Raw genomic sequence first — 22,362 nt, forward strand, 5'->3', positions numbered from 1 at the left:
CACAAAAAAAATCAAATTTATTGAAAATTATAAAAATGATAATAAATGGGTTATTGAATGACTGGTTAATTTTTCTCTCTCCACTTTCTCTCTCTTGATTATTTAAAAAAAAATCGAATTTTTTTTTAAAAAGGTCATTGAATAACCGATTTTTTTCTCTCTCCACTTTCTCTCTTTTGATTATTTAAAAAAAAAATCGAATTTTTTTTTAAAAAAGGTCATTGAATAGCCGATTTTTTTCTCTCATCTTTCCCTCTCTCCACTTTCTCTCTCTTTATTTTAAATAGGGTATTTTAGAAATATCCCTTCTAAATTGGGGATATTAGGTTTACCCCTTCTTTTTCTTGAAGATTTAACCATGAAATTTTGATTTGTTCAAAAATCAAAATTTCACCGATAAATCATCAAGAAAAATGCAACCGCAAACCCAATATATCAAATTTATCAAGATATTCCAAAAATACCCTTTTAAACACTACAAATTAATTTTAAATAGTGGATATTATTAAAACTAATAAATATTTATTTGGCTCACCTAAGTGCATCAATGAGTTTTGAGTCGACTTGAGTGAATCCATGGATATTAAATAATGGATAATAATAAAACTAATGGACATTTTAGGTCATTTAACCATATTTTTTATCATTAAAACCACTAAACATTTTACCTTCATTTATAATTCATATAAAAAGATATTTGATCCAATAATATCCAATTGAATTATTATTGGATCGCATTTGGGTCATAATTTTTATAATTTGATTAAAAAAAAAATTGTTTGTTTAGCAAGGATCAGATTCTTTATAGATTGGTTTCAAATTAGATTGGATCAAATCGACAGTGATCCAATTCAGTGAGATCCCCGTTTCGACAAAATGGAATGGATGAAAGAGGTAATTTAGTTGACTCCTAATCATTGGCCTAAGGATTTAATGATGAAAATTTGATGGCCGTTTCTTTTAAAAAATTCTATTCTTAAAACAAAAAAAATCAAGAGAGAGAAAGTGGAGAGAGAGAAAGATGAGAGAAAAAAAATTGACTATTCAATGACATTTAAAAAAAAAATCGATTTTTTTAAAATAATCAAGAGAAAGAAAGTAGAGAGAAAGAAAGAGGAGAGAGAAAATAATCGGCCATTCAATGACCTTTTTTTTTTTTTAAATCGATTTTTTTTTTTAAATAATCAAGAAAGAGAAAGAAAGAGGAGAGAGAATGACTGGTTTATTATCGTTTTGGTAATTTCTAATAAATTCGATTCATTTTGTTAAATAATTATTTTATTAGATTTTTTTTGATAATTTTTCCAAATATATATTCTAGAACGAAGGTTATGATCCTTAGATTTATGAAAAAGTGAACTCATATGTTCAAACACAATCTTGACCGTGCTTGTGTGATATTCAATAATTAAATTTATTTTAGAGATCTGTAATATATTCTTGAAACACATCTTTTATCCCAATCATTAGATATCACATAGACATCGTCACGAGTGAACATTTGAATTCACTTTTCATGAATCCAAGGATCCCTACCCTTTAGAACAAACCTAACAAAAGGCCAATCACGAGGTCATTATCAGTGATTTATGTTGGTACACCTTGACATAACTTTTTTACTGTAGTAACATTACACACTAATTATGGCAAAATATATCTAAACTTCAAAACCTTTTTTTCCATATAATACAAACGTGGAGGCATTTGCTACCATATATAAATCAAAGGTGGGACCCAAATATAATGTTGAAATCGTAACAAATCCATATTATGTTTGGGTGACTACGACTTTTCTTGCGAGAGAGGCCCTTTTGTCACACATACCCTTTACGTTTTTGTGTATTTGAGATACCCCTGTTTTTTCAAAGTGAGGATATGCCCCTTCACCTCAGTCTTCTTTAAAAGACTGTTAGAAAATGACACAAATACCTCATCTTGAACCTCTAGCAAAAAATAAAAAGAAAGAACTTTGATTTTTGCGTTCCAAAAATAAGTTATTCTAGAGCTCTTCAACCTCAACATTTATTATTTTTAAAGAAAAATTACTTAGTAGACCTTATGGGAGGGGTTTCTTTTTAAATAGTCCCCAACTTTGCTTCGACGATGGCTTGATAGTCTAGTTATTAAACTTTTTAAATCTAAATGGTTCCTCAATCTCATCTCTCCATATGACATTTTTGGAGTATCCAAACTAAACAAAATCAATAATGTTTAAGTTGTGATAGGTCTTCTTGAAATCTTCAACATTTTGTATTTTGATTTTTTGATTTTGACATTGGATAGGTCTTTTTGAGAAGATCAAAATGCATATAACTGCAAAATTGATGCTCGAATAAAAGTTACGACAACAAAATCTTTAAAAATTTAAGAATCCCAATTTCATTTGTCATTTTTTATTATAAATTATCATAATAAATAAATAAAATATATCTAAATGTTCAAAATTAATAATATATCATTTTTCATTCATCATTCAAGGTTAAAAAGAGTTGGAAATGATTGCAATTGACGTTGAAAAACTTAATTACATGAAGAAGATAAGAAAATGGTAGTTTGGGTATGTCAAATGTAGAACAAATCCATCCCACAAGGTCTAATAAGTATTATTTATTTATTTATTTATACAAACTTATCTTCAATCTATAATTTTTACCTTCTTCCCAAAATTCTTACACTAATTTTCTTTGCAAAACTAGCCATCTTCGAACTCCTTGACTTCTCTGATAAATTAATTCAATTTACTTAACCTCATCATTAGTCTATGTATACGTTCAAAGAAATCCTAGCCTTTTTTACTCCCAATCATTTCTATTTCCCTAAAATCCTAAGTTCCCTTGAGTTTTGAGGGTCAATGTAGATAGAATATTACTGTTGAAGATGATAGGTAATTGATTTTAAAGAGATTCTATTTCTGCACCAACTTTGACTCAGAGGACCATAACATGTGTGATTTTTTGTTAACTATCATATGAATTGGGGTGCTTTTAATAAAAAATGGTATGTCAATATAATCTCTCTCTTATTCAAATTATATAAAGAATCGACAATGATGAAATTTGAAAATGAAAAAAATAGAATTTATCCTCGTTGGCTATCGCAAGAATTTATCCCAATTTACCTGATATGTATGGTTTGTGAGATATTGCATGTACCCAAGGGATTTGGGAGAAATATGGTGCTCTAAGACTCCAGTTACCTTGTGCCCTAGTTGGCCATATCGTGGAGATGAGGGCATTTAGGTCAGATAAAAGTGAGGTCAATGAGGGGGCGCGTCATTAGTTTGGAAAAACAGGGGTATTTAAAATATTCACCAAAATCTTTAGGGAGTATTTTCCAAATCATCCCACAAATGTGACATTTGGCGTTTGGATATCTGCGTCATAAAAAAGGTAAATCAGCGAGTACAGCTGCGCAGATCTTGTCTACATAATTCTCTGTACGGATTTTCAAAGTTCTCATTTCTTCCTTTTGAATCTGATGATAATTTGGAGACGAGTTCAATTAAGCTTTTCGATCCAATTTGATTTTGCTGTTCATCATAAAAGCGAGATCTTTGTTTTTTCTGGGTTGTGTGTTTGAAGTTGAACGATGGGGTCGATGAAGGAGGAGGAATTATTAAGCGAAAAGGAATCAAACGAAGCGATCTTATATGTTAATGGAGTTCGTCGAGTACTTCCGGATGGATTAGCTCACTTGACTCTACTTGAGTATCTCAGAGGTAATATGGATTTTTGGAACTTTTGATTGTTTTTCTTAATAAAACACTTATGCTTTTCTTATTGAATCCAATCGATTCGAATTGACTTGTGTTTATTTCTTTGAAGTATATTAAGTTAGGGTTTTTTTCTTTTTTGGTTGAAACTTTTGATATCCGAATACTTTGAAGTAACACTACTTACTTTTGATCCATGAAATTTATAAAATTTTCATTGTTTGATTCAGTCAATTAACTTCATTTGAGTCTATTTGGTCGAAATTAAGGTTTAAAAATTTTCGGATACCGAGATGACTCACTCATTTTGACTCGTCTGAGATCCGATATGACTCTTTTTGATGTTTTGAAAATGTTAGCCGAGTCAATCTATTTTTCTTTTACAATTTAAATATTTACTATATCTAAATAAAAATATGATCTTGTGACTAAGCATGTTCTAATCCACCTTATTTTATAATTTAAAAAAAAATTATTTGCATGTAAATATATTTTAATAAATAATTGTGAACTGAGTCAAATGGTCTATCTCATCGAGGACAAGATGACTTGGTATCCGTGAGGGTCGAGACGAGATATAATTCCATGTTTTAAAATCATGGTTGAAACTCCTAGTTAAGTTATGGTATGTCACAGGTCCTGTATGACCTCAACAATTGTATTGTCTGTGATTTGATTGTTTTAAATTTAAATAAAAAAGTGTAGGATGATTAGAATGGACAATGGGATACTTACCGAAAAAAACGAAAGAAAGAAAAAGAATGGATAATATAAGATATAAATTAATTCTTTGAGGGAATTGAATGTTGTGTGGCGCAACAGAAATTCAGCATCTTCCCACTCCTTCTGTCACTTGCATTCCAATAGGAATTCCGATACCTTCCACATTGTACATTTCACGAGCAATATGGGACATATGAACTAATATACTATAGAGAGAAATACATCTCTCAACCACATATAAGAGGTGTGACACAATCTGCAACAGCACTCCTCCCTTAGCGGTGATTCTTTACTCATGATACTGAATTATTCTCTGAACTTCAAAAACTTTAGAAACGATAATCCCTTGTTAAGTATATCAAATGCGTGTTCTTCTAAAGTCACAAGTACAAGTTCTATATCTTCACATTGTACTTGTGGGGGAGAACATTTGGATGCAATTGGCCCCTGGGTTTCTCTTAACAAACAATCGTTTTTTTTTTTTATAACTAGCAAACAATTCCTTATATATATATATATATTGATGGGGTTTGTCACAAATTTGACAATTACGTCCTCAGGATCTAGATATCCAATCCATTATTTTTCGCTATTGTATATCATTATCTCAATGAAAATGGGCTCTCTACACAAAAGTTGATCACCTTATTACTATCAGAAATATTTTCTAGTTGTTGTCTTGTGTGTAAAATTGAGTAGAGAGTTGATTGCTTATCTCTACATCTTTGTCTTGAAAAACCATGAGTTTTTTCTTTGTTAGTTGCTTCAACATGAAGGGATTTCTTTAAAAATATATTACAAATCTGTTTTTTGAGTGCCAATATAGACCCTTTGGATGTGAATAGAAATTCTATTGAAATTTTTTGTTTGTGTCATATGTGTAGAAAGAATGCATTGTTGTCTTCAAAGCCCTATCCCAAAATTTTTGTCTATGTAAAGAAAGCAGTAGAATTTTTTTTAAAGATTTATTTCAACACATGATGGAGATTTGCAATGCTATTTGGGAAAGCTTGCATGAAATGGTATCAGGTAGAGAATGAATTTAATGGAGTCAAAATGATGGATTTGGTTGGCATTGGCAACAAATTTTGCAGTGAGGCACCATGAAACAAAAGAAGGTGCCATTGTAAAAGAATCCGTTTGAGGACTGAGTAAAGCTCAATTTTGATGATAGCATCACATGGTCTCCGGGATTGGTGAGTATAAGTGGTATATTTTGGAAAGGGCTGGGAGATATAAATAAATCATTTTTTAGTCCCATTAGGATAACCAACTTAAATGAAGAAGTTAGTGTGGCTTGTTTAGAGATTAACATTTTTTCAAAGATAACTTTGACAATCTTTTAATGATTGAATGAGAACCATTGTTATCTAGATTTGACCATTCATATAAGGTGGGAGAGATTAAAGGGGATGTTTTCTATATAATTACTGCTTTTAGGCTAAAGTGGACATGTGATTTTGGAGTGCTATGTAAGTTTTCATATTGATTAGCTAAAGGAAATTTTACAACAGCCATAAAAACAACTGTTTCTTATAGAGTAGAATGTCATGAATCATGCAATGTGTTCATAGAATAAGTGTAGCAGAGATGAGGATGTTGAGATGGATCAATAGAAGAAGTGGGAAGATGGTTAGATTAGTAGAGCATGTTGAGGGAATCTAGGTGTGACCCCAACAAAGGAAAAAGTAAAATAAAGTCGGACCCCAACAAAGGAAAAAGTAAAATAAAGTCGGTTGAGATAAGTTGGTATGTATAACAAAGACCAATGGGTAGTGTGAAGGATCCCTTTGGTTTGGGGTGAATGTTCAAAGGGGCAATTGGAAGGCTTATTGTTTGTAGCTTTAGTTAGTAAGCATATATTGGAAGACACCTTACCGAATGTATGCCTCTAGATAGGATTGAATGGTGGAACAACATTCTTGTTGAGGACCTCAAGTTGCTGGATAAGGCATGGTAAATAATGTATGCCATTTTGATGTTTTCCTCATGTTAAAGGGTTTTTATTTACTATAATTATTATTGTTTTTTTTTTTTTTTTTGCGTACAACCGTGTATTTTAGATAATATTTGGAATTTCAGTAGTTACTAACATCATATGATGCTGTTGATATGCCATTTTATGCATCTAGTCACTTAAAGTTTCTGTTGTTTTTGTTTTAGATAATCAGCTTTGGTTCACTTAAAGTTTTTGTATGTTCTGCCTTCCCTCTTGAAATCCGTTGTTTATTTTTACCACTTTGTATTTTCGGTTTGTGTTGGTGTTTTCTCTAGACTGGTTGTCCCTTGACTTCAACATTTATTTTCAAGAAGTTCTAATAATGTTGGTTTTTGTTTGGCAATATAGATATAGGTCTGACAGGAACAAAGCTTGGCTGTGGCGAAGGAGGTTGTGGGGCTTGCACTGTGATGGTTTCTCATTATGATCAACAATTTAAGAAATGTGTGTAAGTGGCCCATTCCTTTATTTATGTTTTTCATATACTTTATTTCTTGAATACATACCATTTCTCAATATTCTTGCTCATTTATGGGTTGGACACTTTATTGAATCATTCGGTTACATCTCTTTGGTTAAATTCCATACGTTGATTAATAAATAATGGTGCACCTTCCGTTAATCAAGATTTTATAAAATCTTTAGAGAGCTGCTATTGGCACCCCAATTTTACTAATTACTCCCCAATAACAATAAAGAAAATAAGTGAATGGTTGAGATAAGTAAAAGTTGGGGTGCCGATAGAAACTCTCTTGTTTTCTTTTTTGTTAGATGTTTTCTTCTGGGGTTTGAAATTCTCTATGAGGCTGATCATAATTGTAAACAACTACTGAAATTTTTTCAACGAGTGTTATAATGTTTATTTGTAATTTTGAGATTATAATTTTTTTTGATAAGTTTGTTGAGATTATAATTTGAGCCAAACCATTGTAGCGTTTGAAGAATGCGTTCTAATTTTTAATTGGGGTGCGATAAATAATTTAATAAATTGGAGTGTAATAAGTAAAAGTTGGGGTGCCAATAACAGCTCTCAATCTTTATGGTGAACTAATCCTGATTTACTGTAATTTAGAAGTTCTCTCTGCATGTTCAACAAATGCTCTAGTAGTATTCGCACACAACTGTGATCTCTCAAAACTGAGAATCTTCCTAGAGGAAGACGAGTATGATGGAGAGGAAGGAAACCTGTTCCTCTAACCCCGCCTGTATGTCTCTCAGAAGATGTCGCTGTATTCTCCCTATTTGAACCAACTTGAGTAACTTATACCCTATTTACTTAAGTGATCCACAACTGATATCCACATATTTCGAAATGCTGCTCATTACCTACTTATTGGAATTACAATGCTATCAGCCTGTCACTTCACTGCAACATAAGGAACTTCTCTCAAATGTTAGAAATAAGATAACACAAGTGTTCATATACTGTCCCCTGTTGATGATCACATCAAATTGGACTATTAATGTCATTTTTTCACCTTTAACATTTATAATTCCAACCTGTTCCATCTATTTGGTTCACCATCGAAGAACGAATAAATTTTACGTTTGAAATTCTCGATTGTCTCACTTGTATCCATATTCTATGAATCTGAGTCACCTTTTTATTTTTGTCTTCTTTCATATAATTTTGTTTCATTTGATGGATGCAATTTTTATCTTATAGGCTTGAAACCTTAGCATTGACGCCAATTGAAAAACTTTCAACATTTTAAATGCTTTTGGGTTGCAGGCATTATGCAGTCAATGCATGTTTAGCTCCTTTGTATTCTGTAGAAGGGATGCACATAATTACAGTGGAGGGCATTGGGAACCATCGACGTGGTTTGCACCCAGTCCAGGTGGTGTTTTTTGTTTTGTTTTGATTTATGTAAATGTATTTATTACTGAAAAGAGGAGGAGGTCAAGAAGACCTACCTAAAACACAAGAGACAATAAAACCTAAATAGCTGCCTTACACGAGATCCCATCTAAATAACAGATCCTCAAAATGAATGCACTTAATAAATAACTTGCACAAAAAGAATAAAAATCTCAAAATACTAATGATTACATCTTTGAGAGAATGCTTCTCTTCCTTCAAGATTACACTGTTTCTTTCCTTCCAGATTGCCCAACTTACATCAAAGGGCGTTAGAGACCAACATTAAATGTTGTGTCCCTTCGGGTATCTCCTATGCTTGCATGGTCTCATAACAACCTATTCTTGCAAGGTCTGCTAATTTTGGAAAACACTAAAATTGATTTAGGAATGTGTGAAACAAGGATAGGAAGTGTGACCACACTTCCCTAACAAAGAAGATGCATTTACTCTCCCCAAAGAAAGCACCTCGATGAACAGTACTCATGGTGGACAGTATCACGATGAGCAACATGTATAAATATGGAGTGATGGATTATACTGACTGTATAAGTCTTCTCATACTGGTTTTGGGATTTGTCTCCTGATTTTAAAACTTTGTGGATGATCTATGGCACAGTTAGGCGCTTAACAAGCTTTAATCATTATGTTAATGTTCATTTCAGGATTGAGGTTGGGTGTAGTAAGACCTTTCTTCAAATTTCTTTTGCATCTATGCTTAATTTTAATGCTGTTATGCATTGAGTCTCACATGTAGTAAATCAAATATCTATTTGTTCTTAAGAAATCATACTTCTTCTTAGGGCTACTGTAGTTTGATTACACGTGTTATAGAATTCTCAAGCATGTTTACAATTTGAACTGTGTGCAGGAATCCTTAGCTAGTTCTCATGGTTCACAATGTGGATACTGTACTCCTGGTTTTGTTATGTCCATGTATGCATTACTGAGGTCAAGTCCAACAGCACCCAATGAAGAGCAGATTGAAGAAAGCCTTTCTGGAAATTTATGTCGGTGCACAGGTTACAGGCCAATTGTTGATGCGTTTCGTGTTTTTGCCAAAACTGATGATGCCTTATACACTAATAAACATCCGGGAAGCCTTCAAGAAGGTGAGTTTGTTTGCCCTTCCACGGGGAAGCCATGTTCATGTGGATCAAAGGTTGTAGACGACAATAATACTTCCGAAGAAATTAAAACTTGTGGAAATAAGCACAAACTTATTTCTTATAGTGAAGTTGATGGAAGCTCATACATTGAAAAAGAGCTTATTTTCCCTCCAGAGCTTCTGTTGAGGAAGTTAATGCATTTAAATTTGAGTGGATTTGGTGGACTTAAGTGGTATCGTCCCCTAAAGCTTCAACATGTATTAGACGTGAAGTCAAGACATCCTGATGCAAAACTATTGGTTGGTAGTACTGAAGTAGGAATTGAAATGAGGTTGAAGAGGATTCAATATCAAGTCTTAGTTTCTGTTGCTCATGTACCTGAACTTAATGCTTTAGGTGTGAATGATGATGGGTTGGAGATCGGTGCTGCTGTAAGGCTGACAGATCTTCTAAATGTTTTTAAAAAGGTTGTATCAGAGCGTGCTTCGCATGAAACTTCATCTTGTAGGGCCTTTATTGAACAATTAAAATGGTTTGCTGGGAAACAAATCAGAAATGTTGCTTCTGTTGGTGGGAATATTTGCACTGCAAGTCCAATATCAGACTTGAACCCACTTTGGATGGCCGCAGGAGCAAAGTTTCAAATTATTGATTGCAAAGGAAATGTCAGAATCACTGCCGCGAAGGATTTCTTCTTAGGGTACCGTAAGGTGGATCTGGCGAGCAATGAAATTTTACTCTCGGTTCTTCTGCCATGGACTAGGCCTTTTGAGTATGTGAAAGAATTCAAGCAAGCTCACCGAAGGGACGATGATATTGCAATTGTAAATGCTGGAATGCGTGTTTTTCTTGAAGAGAGTGATGGAAGGTGGGCCGTTGCAGATGCATCTGTTGTTTATGGTGGGGTGGCCCCCGTTTCTCTTTTGGCGTCGAAAATGGAACGTTATATTATAGGAAAATGTTGGGATCAAGATCTTCTGAAAGGTGCATTGGGAGTTTTGGAGGAAGACGTTTTGATCAACGAAAATGCACCGGGTGGGATGGTTGAGTTCCGTAAATCCTTAACATCAAGTTTCTTTTTCAAATTTTATGTGTGGGTTTCTCATCAGATGGATGGCGCACAATCTTTCACAAAAAACCTACCATTGTCCCATATGTCAGCAATACAGCCTTTTTGCAGACCACCCTCCAGTGCAAGTCAGAATTATGAAGTTATTAAACAAGGGACAGCTGTGGGGTCTCCCGAGGTTCATCTCTCAGCAAGACTTCAGGCATGTTTTTCCAAAACAAGCACCAACACCCCAAAAAAGCACTTCTATAAATATCATCAGTTATATCATGCAATCTCTTATGATAATTTTGATGTTGATCTACATTCTTGTTCCGATTCATATATGTTAATTTTCTCAGTGAAGTTTTTACGTTTTAAAGAGAATTGTCTTTTATCTCCCATCTTACTTTATTCATGAGCAGTAAATTACACAATCTCTCTGGTACAGAGCTAAAATCTTTATTGGAAAGATAAACTTCCTTGTAATGACATATGCATACATACATACATATATACTTACACACACGCACACACACACACACACACACACACACACACACACACACACACACATATATATATATATATACACTTTATATAAAATGGCGCAAACAGCTCAATTTTTTTGCTTTTGTTTTGTTTTGTAAGCACTCAACTTACATGTGTTGGCCACCTCCACCCCACCTGTCAATAGTTTTATTACACCCCAATAAAAAAGCTACTATTGGCACTCCACTTAACGTATAAAGAGCTACTATTAGCACCCCAACTTTACTTATTACACCCCAATTTATTAAATTATTTATCACACCCCAATTAAAGATTAAAACACACCATTTGAACATTTCAAAAGTTGATAATTATTAGAGAGCTACTATTGGCACCCTAAGTATACTTATTACACCTCAATTTATTAAATTATTTATCATCCCATTTAAAGATTAAAACACACCATTTGAACATTACAAAAATTTGGTTCAAGTTATTACCTCAACATTACAAAGCATTATAACAAATTCAAACAACTTCAGCTGTTGTTTACAATTAGGGTTAGGCTCATATAAGATAATATAAAATCCTAAATCTAACAAATAGAAATCTAAAAAAAACGAGAGAGTTTCTTTAGGCACCCAACATTTACTTATTCTCAACCATTGATTTATTTATTTTTATTTTAATTTGAGTGTAACAAGTAAAAGTTGGGGTGCCAATGGCCACTCTCTAATTGTAATATCACGATTCTTTAAAACAATGAGTAAATATAGCATTACTAATTTAAAAAGATTTCAAATCTTGCTAAGGGTCATTGAGCTCACCTTGTGGCATCCAAAAACATGATCTGATGCCACAAGGATGTAGAGGAAAAAATTCTATGTACTTAAGAAAAAAAAGGTTATTTTTCACCGTTAAATTTTAATTTTAAATTTTGGAGTTCCATAGCCATCCATTTTAAAAACCTTGATTTAAATACAAAATTACCTTTAGATTTCATGATAAAACTCCGATTTAAAATACAAAATTACCTCAGTTAATATTTTAAATCACAAAAACACCATTATCAGATATTGAGTGTTAAAGTATCATATAAATTAGATTATTTGTTTAAAATTTTAAAATATCTATAAATCATTTTTTACTATGTTATCTACAAAATTACCTTAGTTAATATTTTAAATTACAAAAGATCCTTAGAATATATAAAATGTTAAAATATGGTATAAAATAGATTATTTATTTAAATTTTTTTAAAATAATTATAAAAATATGCATCAAGCATAAATCCTGTTTTTTTTTTTTTAAATGCATGTGCATTTGTACCTAAAACACCCACCCCCACATATCGTTTAATTTTATTATTATTAAGAGCATTTTTGTCAAAATTAAAATTTTTACAATCCCACGATTTTTAGAATTACGTTAGTTTAGTTTACTAAAATTATATAAATATCATTTTTATTATGTTATCTACAAAATCCCTTACTTAATATTTAAATTATGTATATGATAATATAACATAATGACTTATATTATCAGATTAAAATTTTAAAAATAATTATATAAAATTTAAAAAATTAGTTTTTGTAGTACATGCGTGTATGCACATGGCACATGCCACCTACAAAATTATTTTCATAAAACACAATTGTGCGTTCCACTCCAGCTAGAGTCATGGGGTATAAATGTCCACTCTAGCTATAGTGGAGTGGGGTCCACACTACCTCCACTTTATTGCTTTTCTTCTTCACCCCTTCAACTTTATTGTCTTTCCAGTCCTCCTTCCCTCTTTCCTTTTCAATAATATTCCTCCTATTTTACAATCTTTCATCTTTTACCTAATACCCCTCTAACTTTGTCTTTCCTCTCCTCCCCTCTCTTTTCAATAATATATATAGTTGAGATAAGTCCGAAAAAGTTTCTCACAATATACCATTTTTTTTTTACTTGTTTGAGGTGAAGCTATTTAGTCTGATAATTGTAAATTCATATCCAACATACTTTCATTGTTTGGTATCTTTGATTACCTTTACTATTGGACTTAAATTCATACATAATGCATCTGTCTTAAGCACCAGTGATGAGCACAAATGCATATGTGCATTATGAATTAGAGAGACGTGCATGCACTAATTCATTGAAGTTTGCACAATCATTGCACACATATGAAGAATTGCTTGATTGGTCTGTTCCTTCTTTTTTGTTGCTCTCTTCTTGTAGGTAGGTCTCCTTGACCTCCTTGTATGCTTACAGGGGTTTTCATTATAATCCTAATCCTATACTCATAACAAAATGGACAGTCCTTCATAAACTAATGTTAATGTGTAGCCATGCTTGTAGTCTAGTCCATCACGGAATGTGTGAGTAGAATTATCTTCTATAAAATTTGAACATGGTGGCTGTTACGAACAATGTGTAAGTTATAATTAGTCTGGCAGTAGTTCCTTTCTTGGCTTATGTTGTTGATGTTCTATGTCAAGGTTACTGGGGAGGCAGAGTATGTGGACGATACACCGATGCCTCCAAATGGTTTACATGCTGCTTTAGTATTGAGCAGAAAGCCTCATGCCCGTATACTGTCTATTGATGATTCCGGAGCAAAATCGTCATCTGGGTTTGCAGGATTATTTCTCTCTAAAGATGTGCCTGGAGGTAATGATGTCGGTCCTGTCATTGTCGATGAAGAGCTATTTGCTTCACAGTTTGTCACCTGTGTTGGTCAGGTTAGAGCTTTTCATATTCTTGTTTTTTCTTGTTCACTATTATTACAATGGGTAAATTACACTTTCACCCCTGTGGTTTGGCATAATTCTATGTTGACCCCCTAATGTTTTGACACTTGCACTTACCTGCCCTCTCACACAAACGGTGTTAATATTCAGATGTTATATTACTATTTTACCCTCTTATTTATTTTTATTTTTTTTATACAAAAAAAATTTCATTTAAAAAAAACTATAAAAATGTCCGTATGTAGTGTCCCCTAATGCATGAACCCATTTAGACACGGACATTTTTATAGTTTTTTTAAAATGTAATTTTTTTTTTGTATAAAAAAAAGAAGAAAATAAGAGGGTAAAATAGTAAAATAACATCCAAATTTTAACACCGTATGTGAGAGGGGAGGTAAGTGCAATTGTGAAAACGTTCGGGGGTCGACATAGAGTTATGCCAAACCACAGGGGTCAAAGTGTAATTTAACCTATTCCAATTCTTGGACAATCTTCTTTTACAGATTTTAGAAAGGGACTTTTGGTTTATTTTATCCAGGTTATAGGGGTGGTTGTCGCTGATACGCATGAAAATGCAAAGTTAGCAGCCAGTAAAGTTCACATTCAGTATGAAGAGCTTCCCGCGGTTCTATCCATAGAGGATGCCCTCAAATCTAACAGTTTTCATCCTAATACTGAAAGATGCATGACTAAAGGGGATGTGGAGATCTGTTTCAGATCAGATGCATGTCATAAAATTATAGAAGGGGAGGTTCATGTAGGTGGTCAAGAGCATTTCTATTTGGAGACCCACAGCAGTCTGATATGGACAATGGATCGTGGTAATGAAGTTCATATGATTTCATCTACTCAAGTAGGTTACACCTCTTTGAGCATCTGACATTCTGCTAGCATTAATTTTGTTAGTTTAATGATTTACCAATGTTTCATCCTATGTTTGATAAGTGTTGTCTCACTTCTTAGGATGGATTGGTTTTCGTGGTTCCTTGTTAGTTTGCTATTATCCATTGTCTTCCTGTTTTTTTTAAACTTGTCCAAGAGTGTTCCATTATGCTATCCTGGTATGTGAAAATGAAATTTTGCTGCCATCTCGCATTGTGCAAATGTTGAATAACATGTTTCTGCATTTACTGTTTTGTTATGTATTAGTAAGCAATTTTTTTTATTGTTTTGGTTTATAAGTCTAGCTGATGTTGGTTGCATAGTGGTATTTTGGTTGAGAATCTTATACATTTAATCTTTAATGTTGATGTTAATGAGAATGTGGTTTATAGGGTTTCGGGTATGTTGAAGTAGGAAATGGGAAGAAGAATAAGGGTGAAGAAGAAGAAGATAAGATAAATCTATTGATGTCATACGATATGATCCTAGGAATCACTCCTAGGATTCATACATCCAAGAGAGAAAATAGCAAGCTGCAATTTTTTTTATTCATCAACTCTACTAAAAATCAGACATCCCAACAAATAAAGCTTCCCATTATCATTTGCAATGCCCAAACTACCCACGTGGACCTCTCATTAACTAAAGAAGCTTCCGTGTGGGACCCACTTCATTTTCCTCCCTCTAAATCAGAATTTGGTGAATGCACTTTGCTTGGAATTCTGTATTACCAAGCCGTTGTTTGATGTATAATTCTAGATGAAATAAGAAATATGTATTTGTGTGATTTAAACTAGTAAAGGTAGTAAGAAAAGATTTATAGGGTTTCGGGTATGTTGAAGTAGGAAATGGGAAGAAGAATAAGGGTGAAGAAGAAGAAGATAAGATAAATCTATTGATGTCATACGATATGATCCTAGGAATCACTCCTAGGATTCATACATCCAAGAAAGAGAAAATAGCAAGCTGCAATTTTTTTTATTCATCAACTCTACTAACAATCAGACATCCCAACAAATAAAGCTTCCCATTATCATTTGCAAAGCCCAAGCTACCCATGTGGACCTCTCATTAACTAAAGAAGTTTCCGTGTGGGACCCACTTCATTTTCCTCCCTCTAAATCAAATTTGGACTTGATTATTCAACCTCTTACTACACACACCTCTTGTAAATTTTTATGGGCTATGATTGACCCCCCCCCCCCCCCCCCTTGAATGATAAAAATTCCTTATCATCCCACAAAAATCTTCTCAATGCTTTTCACTAATGACATCAGCATGGGAAACAGTGGCACATAGTAATGCTAGCATTTGCGTTGTACAAAGAAAGAAAATGAACAATGTCTAGTAGTTATCAGGACAAGCTTGGTTGTACAATATGTTTTTCTTGCCTGATATGCTCTTATATATATGTTCTCTTTGAATGCAGGCCCCTCAAAAGCACCAGAAATACGTGTCTCATGTTCTTGGACTTCCAATGTCAAAAATTGTTTGCAAGACCAAACGAATTGGTGGTGGATTTGGTGGGAAAGAGACAAGATCAGCTTTCATTGCTGCTGCGGCTGCTGTACCATCTTATCTTTTGAATCGACCTGTGAAAATCACATTAGACCGGGATGTTGACATGATGATATCTGGGCAACGTCATAGCTTTCTTGGAAAGTACAAGGTACTAATTCTTAACTGAATTATATTGATGCCTTGTCCCAAAGATTTCGGGTGAAGTTGGATTGCAGTACAGAGTCTATAAACTGTATAATTTTGGAAACTATATGGTTTCCTGTAAGTGCGTGTATGTGTGATCCCTGTGTATGTAGATGTTAATCAACTTAGCATCTTACACAAATGTTGATGGTAAGTAAAATGTTCATCTTTGAAAATATTGAGGGTCTCTCCATAAATTTCTTCTCCTTTCTTACATTTTTGGTTTGAAATTGGCCCCTGTATCCCATATTTTTTACATTGACTTGTCATGTTTTAAACACTCTCATTTGGAAAATAGCGAGGGTGCAATAATTAGTCACAATTTTATCTTGGGAACCAGGGATGCTTATGGCTATTCTGGAGCATAAAATCCAGTCTCAAATATTTACATTCCATCCCTTTTTCAAAAGCCAAATAGAAATTCAGTCTTTATAGTTGAAGGGTTTAAATTCTAGTGAAGAAAACGAATAGGAGAGATTCTGGAGAATATTATGATTCTTTACACAACTCCTCACTTATGTATTAAATATGATTGGAGTGACCATATAGCCCTTCTAGAAATAAAGAAAATACAATAAAGACAAATAAAGGAAAATGACAAGTATGCCCCTTCTTTTTTCAAATTCCAACACTCCTCAAGTTGGTGCATAGATATTTGACTTGCCCAATTTGTATAACATCCCACAGAAAGTATCCTTGGAAATGCCTTTGGTGAAGATATACACAATTTGGTCTTTTGACTTCACAAATGGTGTACAGATTTGACCCGTCTTTACTTTTTAATTTTTAATTTTTTTTCTAATAAAATGTCTATCAATCTCTTTATGTTTAGTTCTATCATGTTGAATTGGATCATCTGTGATATTGATTGCAGCCTTATTATCACAATAAGGGCTCATTGGACTTGGTGTATCAAAACTATGTTCTGATAAGACCATTCTCAACCAAATACTCTTACATCAAAACCAAATTCTGATAAAACCATTCTCAATCAAATAATCTTTACATATGTCATGTGCCATAACGATACTTGCCTCAGTACTAGATCTTGCAACCATGATATGCTTCTTACTCCTCTACATTGCAAGTTTACTAACAAAAAATGTACAGTGGCCTGATGTAGATCGGCGATTTTTAATTGGTCTAGCTGAATCTGCATTTGTGAATGCCTCTATCCTCATATTTTTATGATTGTAGAACAATAAACCTCTACCTGGTGATGATTTTAGATATGAAGTATCCTATAAGAAGCCTTGAGATGAGTTATCCTAGGTGAATGCATAAACAAGTTAATAACGCCGACTAATGGTGATGAGAAATGTCTTAGTTGCATTTATACGCCCTAGATAAGTTCTGAACCTATGATGAAGTTTGAGTAACTACATCCCAAATCTCATTTTCTGTTTAGAGGAATAGGAATCCTTTGCTGATTTATAGTTTTTAGGAGCTAAGACATTATAGTCTGATTCGTAGCCTCCCACCTGTCATATATGGAGCTTAGTATTTCTGGTTCACTTATTCTTCTAGTTGTGTTGCCTAGTTTGGTCATTCCTCCTACAAGCATACAAGTTGATTGCAACCACTCTAGGTAATTTGAGTCATTCAATTTTATGGTTGTAGTCTAAAGACTAGGGTTAGGGTTGTCTAATGATCCTATCATTAAGGGAAAAACTACCATGGGACATAGAAGTATTCAAAACTTTGTCTATATTATTATCTTCTGGACATGTTTGATCACTGCGAATCAATGTGACTTCGCTTGATTTCCACAATTTAGCCACACTACACCTTCGGTTTACACAAATCTATCTCACTATATTACTGATTTACACAACTTAGCCTCAGCTAGCCCTCAAAGACGTATCAACTAACCTAATAAGGGTTGCTTGCATATAATAACAACACTTTCTTCACAAACCCCCTGGAGTCAACACATGGCCAGAAACAAGAGTGAAAAACATAATAGTGTTCAAACAACCATGTTCTGTCTCAACTCGTTTTTGTTTTTTGTTTTTTACATTTTAGTTTTTGCATAAAAACTCATGATACCGTTCACGAAATATTGTTCATTGAGCACTGTTCACTTAGTAGTTTACGATCATTGGCACTATTTACTCAACCCTGTTCACATAGTACTATTCACTCACCACCATTCACGAGCATTGTTCATTAAAGAAAGAAGAGATAAAAAAGGTCATACCTTCATTTTGATACCAAATGATACGAACCCAACCAATATGCCAACGCCCAAAATACCTGGGTGTTAGTGGTACTGAAAATTAAGCCCATATTTCTTTGGGGTCATAACATACCACCACTCTCCATAGTCGACTTCCGCCATAACCTACTCTATGTCGGCTTTTACTCTGGTACCTTTCTTTCCACACTCCCCGCCCCTGCCCCCCCTCCCATTTAGTCTTTTTCCCCAGGTTGCCCTTGGTGTCCACTTTGTGGTGACTTTCTTTTTGGGCCCCCAGGTAGCCCTTACCCAAGTCACTCTTTCCGGTATTTGAATCCGAGACATGGTGCTGGCTCTGATACAAAATTGAAATCTTGGTAGGGTTAGTTTTGGAATGAAAAATGAATGGGTGAAATTCTGAGGAAAGTTTGTTTTACACAACCCTCACTTATATATAAAAATATAACATGAGTGACCATATTGCACTTCCAGAAATAAGGAAAAACAATAAACACTTAAATTAAGGGAAAACACAAGTACACCCTTTTTTCCACCAACTATCAGTATTTGCAATGTTTGGAGTATTGGTTGTAAATAACTAGTAAATCAATACATATGCATCCTCTGGTGGGGCTATCTTGTTGCATTGACCAGGAGATTGTTTCTTAGTTTTACCACTCTTTTCTTAGTGGTATTTAAACCAAAAAAAAAAAAAAAACACTCCTACTGGACATTTGGAAATTAAATTCTTGTCAGTTGTTTATGAAAGCATGGGTTATAAGTTATAACCTTTTATTTCCACTATTGAACGAGAAATGACATATTGTTTATGGGGGTGAAGACCAATGTTGTCATGTAAGAATAATTGTTTTGAATGTTAATTTGCTACTGTTAGTTATCACTATCCTTTTTATAGCTACATGCTACATTTACTTAGCTTCTGTTCATTGGAGGCTCAAAGTAATGGGTAAATTACTTGTTCTAGGTTGGATTCACAAATGAAGGAAAGTTGTTGGCGTTGGATCTTGAAATCTACAATAATGCTGGAAATTCACTGGACCTGTCTCTTGCAATCCTTGAGCGTGCCATGTTTCATTCAGATAATGTCTATGAGATCCCGAATGTCAGAGTTAGAGGAAGAGTTTGTTATACTAATATCCCAAGTAACACAGCATTCCGGGGATTTGGTGGGCCTCAGGGCATGCTTATTACTGAAAACTGGATCCAAAGAGTTTCTATGGAACTTAATAAGAGCCCTGAAGAGATAAGAGTAAATTGATAACAACACAGTTTTTTTTTCTGTTTTGGCAGTGGTTTTTAATCATTTCGTTACTATTAGGAATATATTAACTTATATGCACATGAATTTATTTGCAGGAGATCAATTTTCAAAATGAGGGATCAATATTGCATTATGGTCAACAACTTCAGCACTGTACACTGGCCCGTCTTTGGGATGAATTGAAATCATCTTGTGAATTTTTGAAGGCTCGTAAGGATGTTGACCAGTTTAATTTGCACAATCGGTGGAAGAAGCGTGGAATTTCTATGGTTCCTACAAAGTTTGGCATCTCCTTCACAGTAAAGTTTATGAACCAGGTAATGTTTCAATGAAGCTTCTCTCTCTCTCTCTCTCTCCGTAAGTATTTCAATGAAGCCGTACTAGTATAAGATGATGTCTAGTAAGTGGCATTGGGAATTTCCTTATCAAATATGTTGAATGGACAATATACATAGGACATATTCTACTAAGGGTCATCATGGTATTTTCATGACTGAGCTTGTCGAGATTTGGATGTGTATTTTCTGGATGGGAGTAGCTATTTCAATTGCTATTGGAGGTGGAAGTTACCCATAAAATTAAAGCTGGATGGTTGATGTGGGGCTGTGCTTCTGGAAAGCTATGTGACCGACACATGTTTGTCAAATTAAAAGGAAAACTTTATAAGATGGTAGTAAGACCAGCTATGCTTTATGGAGCTAAATGTTGGATGGTAAAGAAGCATCATGTTAATAGATTGAGAATGGTAGAAATGTGAATTATGAGGTTGATGAGTGGGAGGATTAAGAAAGATAGAATAAAATAAACGCATTTGAGAAAATGTAGGAGTAGATTCAATAGGTGATAAATTAAGAAAAATGTTAATAGATATTGTTTGACGAGACTTTTAGACCCCAACTCGCAGCAACAGGAATTTGAGAGGTATGCAAAAGGAAGCATAAAAGAAGTTGAATCAGAAGATTCCATTCTAATTGCCAATCCCAACTCTACAATCATTCTTCTTTAGTCTCAAAGGAGCATTCACCACACAACTCGTCACAGAAGTCACCACCTTTACTTCCCAATCATTAAAGTTCCTCCTGAAACCAAAATCCCACAATGTCATACTCTGCCGATGAACTAAGAAGGAATCAATAGGAAGACCTGTCACGCCCTAAAAACTCAACCCGAATCCCCATGATTCCCAAGTTGAATCCAGAGGCATGATATATAACTCATATCATGATAATCAATAAATAGACTTAAACGACAAATAAATAACTATATGTTATACCTGATCATTGCCTAATAAAACATATATGTATCATCAAATATCAACATACCTATACATAAAACAGTAACGACATAATACTGTGTTCGTAGTTACATAAGAAAATGACAGTAGAAGACTTAAACTTAACTCTAGTTCAAGACTCACTAGTAGTACCCATGTTCTACTCCTAGAAGCTTGGACTGATCATCTATAAGACCATGGTACTGAACCTCTTCGGAAGGATCACCTAAACCAGGTATGCTAGAAATTCGTGATGTCGTAGGGGTGAATAACGTTACCCAGTAGGGGAATCTTACAATTCTAAATAATAACACCTTATATGCATTTTAAACATTCTAGGAATTTGTAAATCATGCATGTTTGATATTCAACTAATAATTAAAAATAATTGAACATTGATATCATAAAACCTAATAGGAAATTGAGACACAATTAGAAATCTGAAGAAATAATTGTTCATAATATAACATCAAATAATAAAGAGTTGAGGGTCACGACTGATGTGAACATTTCAGTCAAAATACGATTATTCTAATACTTCACCAGTGTGAAATCCCTCACCATTAGATCTTGATTCTATGGCCAACTTCTACTACAGTTTGGGTAATTGTTTTCCGGCTCAAGTTGGCCATTGACCAAGGCCTTAAGAAACGGGCCAAATCAAGTAGGTCATTCTTTTTTGACTATTAATGATCATTAACTAGCCATTTTCATCTATGCCAATCTAGCGTGCATGTGATCCTCGATAATCTCTATCAATTATACAACTATTTACATTTTATTCTCTATTAAAGATAGAAAGGAAATTCCTGAATTCCTGTTGTGATGTGTTCTTATGCATCCCATAATACATGAGACTCAAACAACCCAACTGTTATCCTAAAATAACACATCGTTCCGGAAAGGTCATAACACGTTATTCTTTATAGGTTTTCACAATCTCTTTAATAAATCACTAAAATACTACATATAGGTATTTGTTTTCTTTTCAAAATATATTGAAAGTAAAATATACACGTGTCTTAAATACCTAGTCCATTCTTAAATATACAACCTCATCTCTCTTTTTTTTTTATTTATTTCGTATCTTATACAACTATTAGTTGAAGTATTTCTCTCCTTCGTGACTTATACAGTCTATGATTGAAGTATTTCCCATCTTCTTTCTCTTTCGTGTCTTATACGGCATACGCTGAAGCACTCACCAACTAGGTATTTGAAAAACACGACAATCAATAAAGAACTTGTTCTCATATTTTATTTTAAATAAAATACTTTTCTTACCCAATTTTTTAATTTGAAAATTACAGCATATAAAAAAAATCAGCAAGTTTTACTTGAAATTAAATTTCATGCATGC

At 33.7% G+C, this 22,362-nt stretch overlaps 1 protein-coding gene across 3 annotated transcripts in view; it reads left to right on the plus strand.

Annotated features, from left to right (window-relative positions):
* Positions 1 to 3,408: 3,408 nt before the first annotated feature.
* The window catches only part of LOC147386668 (xanthine dehydrogenase 1-like), a 40,867-nt gene continuing 21,913 nt past the window's right edge, over positions 3,409 to 22,362 (plus strand). The window contains exons 1-9 of one of the 3 annotated variants that reach the window (XM_086423911.1): positions 3,409 to 3,718; positions 6,783 to 6,882; positions 8,167 to 8,275; positions 9,167 to 10,675; positions 13,431 to 13,673; positions 14,221 to 14,535; positions 15,994 to 16,233; positions 19,433 to 19,717; positions 19,825 to 20,046. In XM_086423911.1, coding sequence (XP_086280037.1) covers positions 3,589 to 3,718; positions 6,783 to 6,882; positions 8,167 to 8,275; positions 9,167 to 10,675; positions 13,431 to 13,673; positions 14,221 to 14,535; positions 15,994 to 16,233; positions 19,433 to 19,717; positions 19,825 to 20,046 — 3,153 coding nt within the window. In that variant the 5' untranslated portion in view covers positions 3,409 to 3,588. Of the gene's footprint in view, positions 3,719 to 6,782; positions 6,883 to 8,166; positions 8,276 to 9,166; positions 10,676 to 13,430; positions 13,674 to 14,220; positions 14,536 to 15,993; positions 16,234 to 19,432; positions 19,718 to 19,824; positions 20,047 to 22,362 lie in introns of those variants that run through there. The other 2 variants (XM_086423912.1, XM_086423913.1) reach the window with 2 other exon arrangements.

The sequence above is a fragment of the Akebia trifoliata genome, chromosome 14 (genome assembly GCF_017979445.1).
Source record: "Akebia trifoliata isolate Shusen 1 chromosome 14, ASM1797944v1, whole genome shotgun sequence".
Classification (NCBI taxonomy): domain Eukaryota; kingdom Viridiplantae; phylum Streptophyta; class Magnoliopsida; order Ranunculales; family Lardizabalaceae; genus Akebia; species Akebia trifoliata.